Source organism: Rhea americana, unplaced genomic scaffold (assembly GCF_003343005.1).
Source record: "Rhea americana isolate MKP2758 unplaced genomic scaffold, rheAme1 scaffold_10, whole genome shotgun sequence".
NCBI lineage: Eukaryota > Metazoa > Chordata > Aves > Rheiformes > Rheidae > Rhea > Rhea americana.
The window spans coordinates 5,172,931-5,179,766 of record NW_028185039.1 but is presented as its reverse complement, the minus strand read 5'-3'; the positions used below and the strand labels follow the sequence as shown (position 1 = coordinate 5,179,766).

Below are 6,836 nucleotides of genomic sequence, written 5' to 3'. Positions count from 1 at the left end.
GAGGCGGGCGCGAGGCCGCCGCGGCGCGGACCCCCGGCGCCTCGCTCCGGGGCGGGGAGGAAGCAAAACGAAACGGCGGATTTATGTCCGCGGGCCCGGGCGCCGCCGCGAGGGTCTCGCGGGAAGCAGCGAGCAAGCGAGGAGCTGTGCTTCGTGCCCCACGGTCTCCACAGGTCACGTTTATCTATTTGCCGGTATTTGCTAGGAATAAACAGTTTTGTGCTCCCGCAGGCCGAGCGCGTGACGCTCCGCAGCGACGCCAGGCAATAATAACAGGGAACTGAAGTGTTAATTTTTGCACAAGCAGGATCCTGCCTCGCTTCAGCGAGATCCCTGCGGCCTACACGAGGGAGGGAAAAGCTGGCAGCCTGACGGATCTTTGCACAAGCTGTTTGCAGGCGGGGGAAATCAGAAAATGTGACCTTTGACTAAATGCAGCAATTCTCTGAAGTGAGCCATGTTCCCCTCTTGCCTTCTGTTCATCAGGAACAGCTGCGACTGAAGAGGGAGCGTGTCGGAGTGGGAGAGAAACGGGTTATGAACAGGGAAAGCGAGTGAGTACGTACGGACCCCTGCAACGGGGCCACAAAAACAAAAAAAAAAACACCCCTGCAAAAAAAAAAAAAAAAAAAAAAGCTAGAGAAAATAATAAAACAAATCGAAAATGCAAACCGCCAGCCTGCCAGCATCCTCTCCAGAAGGGCTGAGCTGCGATGGGTTGGATTTATTTACACGCAAATAGAACGGAGGGCGTCCTTGCGCGGCGCGCCGGGGGCACTCACCGCTGCTGTGCCTGTACCAGATCTGCACGCAGTCCTCCTCCGCCGGCATGGCGTGGATCCCGTCGTCCGGCTGGTTCCCGTCCCAGTAGTTGTAGTCGTACGAGGAGCCGTCCGTCCACTCGAAGTGGCCCTCCTGGAAAGGCCAGCTCAGCTCCCGCGCCACACCGGGACCCGCGGGGGACGGGGACGGGGACGCTGCTGCAGGTGGCCGGCCGGGGCAGGGGACCGGCCGCGCGCGGGAGGCACCGGCCGGCCGGCGGCACATGAAACCCGCGGCCAGCAGGCGCCTCCAGCTCACCGTGCGCGAACCCRCAGCTGCTCAGAAAGGCAGCTAAATGCCTCTATTGCAAAGGGCCTTTTTCTCCTAAATGACCTTCCTGAACATATCCTGATTCTCCTAAAATCATCCTTATAATGTGCAAGTGCAAAAATTCAGTGTTTCTCCCTCTCCTCCCATTTCCCTTCTTTTCCCAAACTGTTCACCTGCGACTATTCTCCTGACATCCTCAATTTTTATTTTCTCATTGTATATTTCCAGAGTTTCACCTTCTGAAATGCTGCAGAGCATCACGGCAGTGCAGCCTGGTGGTGCCGACAGCACTATTTTTGAAGTTGGAGACACTTACAGCTCACAGCACTGGACTGTGTAATGATACAAATTCCCAAACAATTCTCAAATTTTTCAGAATGATAGGAAGAAAGAGCCAAAACACTTGTGCAGCAGGTGTTCTGCCATACTCACCGGAAAGACAGAAAAAAGAGGCCAAAGGGGGGAAAAAAAACATACAACAATTGCCACAAAATAAGTTTTAAAATCTGAACGACCGCCCTGTCCAGGCTCTGTAAAACGCAAACAGCGGGTACGTTTGGGAGAGGCGGCGGCGGGTCCTCACCTGCCGGAGGTCGTTGAGTCCCGTCCAGACGTCGGTGGGGATCCCCGGCACGCGGCTGTTCACCAGGTCGTACACAAAGACGTTCTCCTCCCAGCTGCAGCCGGGGGGTCGCGTGAGCCGCGCGGCCAGCACTGCCCTGCGCTCGCGGCGGGCGCGAGCCGGCCGCGGAGGCGCCCTTACCTGTGGATGGAGGCCAGCTTCGCCGACCTGATGCCGATGGAGAACTCGGCGCAGTAAAGGTCGGCCTCGGCCCAGGTTTTGTTGATGGGGAAGTATCTGTAGCAGTGGCCCTCGTACTCGGTCCAGAAGAGAGGGCAGGAGTAGGCCTGCACGGGCTGCGGCATCGCTGGGGAGAAGCGGAGTGGGCAGCGGCAGTCAGGCAAGGCGGCAGCRAGCGGCCGGCCCCACTGCGCCCAGCAAACGCGCAGAAAAACCCAAACAGGCTGGTGAAAACAAAAAAAATTGCAGAAGCCACAAGTTTCCCCGGCTTTRGCATCTACATAGAAACTTCAAGTGTGAAATTTCAAGTCTGCTTAACGTGGTTTCAGGTGCAAGATGCTTAAAAATGAAGGTGCCCAAAAATGAAGGTGCCCTGAACCTCTGCTGTTGGTGGGGAAAATAAAAAGTCCAGCCCCCCACCCCTCGCACCAGGGGATGCAGCAAACGTGTCCCTGCCAGGAGGCAATGGCTGATGGGCTGCAGAGGGGCCACCACAGCCATGGCCACGGCCACCTCCTGCAAAGCTCGCRCGAGCCCATTCCCGGCCAGCCGGCCGCCGCGTTTCTCTCTGTTTGGCCTCAGCGCGCAGGGAAGTCGCCCCGAAGAGGCCGCGAGTGTGCACAGCACGTGTTCGCGGAGCCTTTGCCCTTGCTGCAGTGTGAACACAGCTGGTGCTCTCAGGCGCTGCCGATGTGAGGAGCGCTCGGTGCTCACCTTTTTCCCGCGGTGATCCCACACATCCCTCGGGATCATTCACAAAGGACCTAGGCGTAAAATCCCTATACGAACACGTGCATAATCTCAAAACCATCAGCCCCTGGGCAATATCCTTATTTCTCTATTTGCCATTTTTGAGCTGTTTGAAGCCACCCGGCGTCCCACGCTCCTCACCGCTGTTTCGGGTCTTGGCTCAAGCAGGAGGGAGCAGCCCGTGGCGAGGTCGCCCATGGCATGGCCGGGGTGGGACAAGGGCTCTTGCAGTCTTCAAGACCAGAGGGACCAACCAATGCAGACAAAATCCTCGGGGGAGGTAGATGCCACAAAACCATCCAAGCAGGTAAGAGGCTCCAATCCGGAGAGGTCGAACTGGAGCTAAAAAGCCTCAGGGCTTTTTAGGATGTCGGGGGGGGGGGGGGGGGGGGGGGGGGGAATGGCTTTGCAATGAGAGTAATTGGTGTGCAGAGCCAACTGCTGCTCAAGGCAGCACGTGAAGCGATAGCTCCAAGCGCAGCATTGCGATGTGGAGAAAAGGAGAAACTAGACGAATTTTAAGTGGCCATGGGAGCATTAGCTGAGCTGAATAATTTCCTCCTAGTCCCAGCAGCACTGGCAACCTCTTGGGAGATAATTTTATATTTCATCAGTTCTTTCCACTTGGGAATCTCTGAGCATTTTRCAAACATCAGGCAATTAATCCCACATGCTACACACAATTTGCAGGTGACAGAAACCAAAAACGCAAAGAGCCTTTTCTCCTGAAAAGAGTACTGAGTCCTGCTAAAGCAGGGCCTTTCCCCCCTGCAGAGCGTGGTGCCAGCCAGTCCCTGCAGAGCCGGCCGCTGCCTCAGGGGCCGAGGAACCCTGGTGAGAGGCATGGCTTGCTTGCACAGCCTTATCTCTGATGGCTTTACAGGCTAGGGGAAAAAGGAAGATAAGAAACCCCTGGATGAAAGCAGGAGGCAGCTCTGGCTGCTTGCCATGACGTGCCGATGCTCTGCGTGCCCATGATTTTGCAGCAAAGCCTCTCCGGCAGGACTGCACCCTATGCCCACATGTGCAGGCAGCAGCTGGCATGGTGGAGATGTTGCCCTGACAGACACTATGAGCTCCAAAGGTTCTCTGGGAACAGGTATTTTTAGAGAGACAGTTAAAAACCTCACCGAACTCTTCACCTTTAACAACACGATGGTAAAATTAGCAGGTTTTAAACCAGCAACAAACAGGGCCCTCTGCTTTGGAGTGCTAATTGCACCGGGGACACTGGGTCCCAGTCCCAAATGGCCATCGTGGGCTTGGAGGCTGGCCTCATCATCCGGTAAAAGTCCTCTCCTTTTGTTCTGAGCAGCCGAGAAAGGTCATAGATGGGGCCAGTCCCTCTTTGATATTCTACACTGCTTTCCCATTAGGTATCATTAATTTGATGAGCTTCAGCGAACCATAGGTGCCTGAAGGAATTTGAGGTTAAATATACCAAAAAGGGGGGGGGGAAAGGAGGTCAGTGTTTAATTAGCATCTTTTCTGTTAGGTCCCATTGGAGGCGTTCACATGCTCTTTGGAGGAGGAGTATTACTCTTAAATCTACAGGCAAGGAGGGCCATGGCACTGCGCTTATCTGGGAACTTTGGGGGCTATTTTTAGGAGAAAGGTTGTAAGAAGCCGCATGTACGGCTGTGAGTACGCGGGCACACTCGCTGCCCTCTAGGGACCCCTCGCCCCCAACGCCAGCAGCTGAGGCTCGTATTTTGAATCAGAAAGAAATTTCGTAGAACCTGCCACATTCCCAGCAAAAAAATCTCACTTCCTCAAGTAGCCGCTTTCCAACCAGAAACAATTAATGGAGAAAATCCCAGCCAGCATCAAGGTTTTATTATGCCGGGACGCTACTGGGAAAGACAAAACGCCAAGTGCGTGCCTCCTGCACAGCGGGGCCAGCAGCGGGTTTGAGACGGGACGCACGGGGCTAGGACAGGATTGGCAAGGGACAGCTTCAGCTCCTCCGCCGCTGCCGGGACCGGAGGGCGCCCACCAGCACCGAGGGGCTCGCGGCGGGCTGAGGCCGACGGAGAAGACCCGAGCGGGTCCCCGGGGCGCGCGACCACCAGCCCTTCCCGTGGAGACYCCCCTGCCTCGGCAGCCGGGGAGGGGGTGGTGGGTCCCGCGTGGCGGGGGGACGCGCGGTGCCGGAGGGGCCAGGCCCGGGGGCCCGGGCCGACCGGCGGGCAGGCAGCGACGGGCCTGGGCAGCGTTTTACAAGTGCTCTTCAAAGCGCACRTCACGAGCTGCCACGCGAGATCCTAACAGCATCTGAAGCGTGCTAGGACAGCGGCATCCTTTCCGATAGAGAGGGCTCAGCTTTTTAAAATCCTGTAGCAAAACCAAGCTGTTTTCACAGAATAAAACTTGCCGTGTGTGTTCCCAGACGTAAGGACGCCGCAGCCACTCGCAGCAGCCCTCCTCCAGCCCAGCAACACCTTATCGCTAGTRCTAACGGATAGGAGCAATCTCAGTTTTTTCCTCCCTAATTAGTTTTGGTGAAGCTCCCATCGATTRGTGGTCTGGCAGGAAAGCCAAGCTCGTACCGACGATTTTTCTCCCTAACTCACCGAAGGAGCCGCTTTCCGCCCCGGTTCCCGCGTACGCCTGACGGCGAGCAGCCGCGGAGCGGCAGCGCCGGGGCCGCGCTGCGCGCAGGCTCCCCCCGTCCCCGTCCCCGGGGCAGCACAGCGCGCCCGCGGCCCGTCCCCCCGCGCCGGGGGGAAGGCGGCAGCGAGCGGGCCGCGGGGACTCGCCCCTGCGGCGGCGGCGCCTGCTCCCGGGAGAAAGCCCGGCCTGCGCCGCGCACGGCGAAGCGAAGGCGGCGGGGGCAGCGCGGGGGGCGGCTGGCGCCTCCCGGGGCGCAGCCTGGCCGTCCCGGGGCGCTCAGAGAGACGGGGAGAGCCCGCTGCGTGCCGCCTCGCACTCACCTTGGCTGATCTTGATGTTGGTCTGCGGGAAAGCCTGCGCGGCGAGCAAGGCCGCGGAGAGCACGGCGCACAGGTGCCCGCGCCCCGCCATGGCCGGCCGGCGCGCTCGCTCCCGGCTCCGCGCGGCGCGGACGTGCCGCGGGGGCGGCCGGCCGGCCGGCGCGCTGCCCCCTCCCCTCCCCGCCTGCCTCCGGCCAGACCGCCTTCGCAGCCCGCCAGGGACCTTCCCCGCGCTCCTCCGCCTCCTACCTGCGGCCTGGCGGGCGGCGGACGGGGCGCCGGCGGCACGGCCAGCCCCGGCCGGGGGGCGCCCCGCGCGGCGCTTCCCCTCGGCGCGCCCGCTCTGCCCGCCGCGGGACCAGAAGGTCTGCCTTAGCGCTGGGCTCGTTCTTGCTGCCTTTAGCTGCATCTTCTAATCCATCACTTMCCCGTTTCGTGCAGTCCTTCTGAAAAACGGGGGGAAAGCAGTGTTTTAACRCACTCAGACAACCTGGAAAAGGAAACCACCCGCTACGCTGCGAGCACCGTGCTCGCTGCAGCAGCTCGCTGGGTCCACGCGGTTGTCCCACCATCCTGCAGCACCCGAAAGCCTTCAGCACTGAGCAGCAGTCGGCGTTAMGGATGCTCTCGCATGTCCCCTTTCTGTGGTCAAGCTTGTAACTGGAAATAACCTTCAGATKTGTTAAGATATTGTATAAAGTCATTTTTTTTAGATGTTTGCCCTGGTAAGGGCACACAGGAAAGGGAAGGAGAAGAGGTACGAGAGTTGTGAAGTTTTACAGCCCTGCTCCAGTTGCAGCTGGTGCCTTCAGCCAGCATTGAACRAATCATCTGGGAACACGGTCAATGCGCTATCCACTTTCTAGTCTTAGGTACAGATTTACATTTTAAATATTTTCTGGGACGACAGTTTGGTCGAGCCCTGTTTATTTAGGGGCAAGATTCAGGAAGTAGTAATTTGGGGTAACACAAAGCATTCAGTATAGCAAAACGCCCAGACTTGCTGCAGAGACAAAAGCTCATTCAATCAACTCTCACATATTTAATTTTCTCTGCAGTTTATAAAACCCTTCGAGAACACTCCCCCTCTTCCCTTAGGACTTCCACACATTAATGTGAAACTAGACAGCCCAAGGGAAAGGCTAGCGATGTATCAGACTACTAAAAATAAAGGAATTCAGACTATTAAAACATAACTGCAAGACTTTTCCCTTCTTAGCTGCATGCAGCTCCTCGATAAAGCTCGTGTTATAGGCAAT

At 57.7% G+C, this 6,836-nt stretch overlaps 1 protein-coding gene across 1 annotated transcript in view; it reads right to left on the bottom strand.

The window, feature by feature from the left end:
* CLEC19A (C-type lectin domain containing 19A) overlaps window positions 1–5,728 on the bottom strand; it is an 8,659-nt gene extending 2,931 nt beyond the window's left edge. Inside the window, exons 1-5 of the mRNA XM_085300632.1 lie at window positions 5,578–5,728; window positions 1,856–2,021; window positions 1,676–1,769; window positions 783–915; window positions 473–498 (exon numbers count right to left, since the gene is read on the bottom strand). Coding sequence (XP_085156758.1) covers window positions 473–498; window positions 783–915; window positions 1,676–1,769; window positions 1,856–2,021; window positions 5,578–5,668 — 510 coding nt within the window. The 5' untranslated portion in view covers window positions 5,669–5,728. The remainder of the gene's footprint in view (window positions 1–472; window positions 499–782; window positions 916–1,675; window positions 1,770–1,855; window positions 2,022–5,577) is intronic.
* Window positions 5,729–6,836: the final 1,108 nt, after the last annotated feature.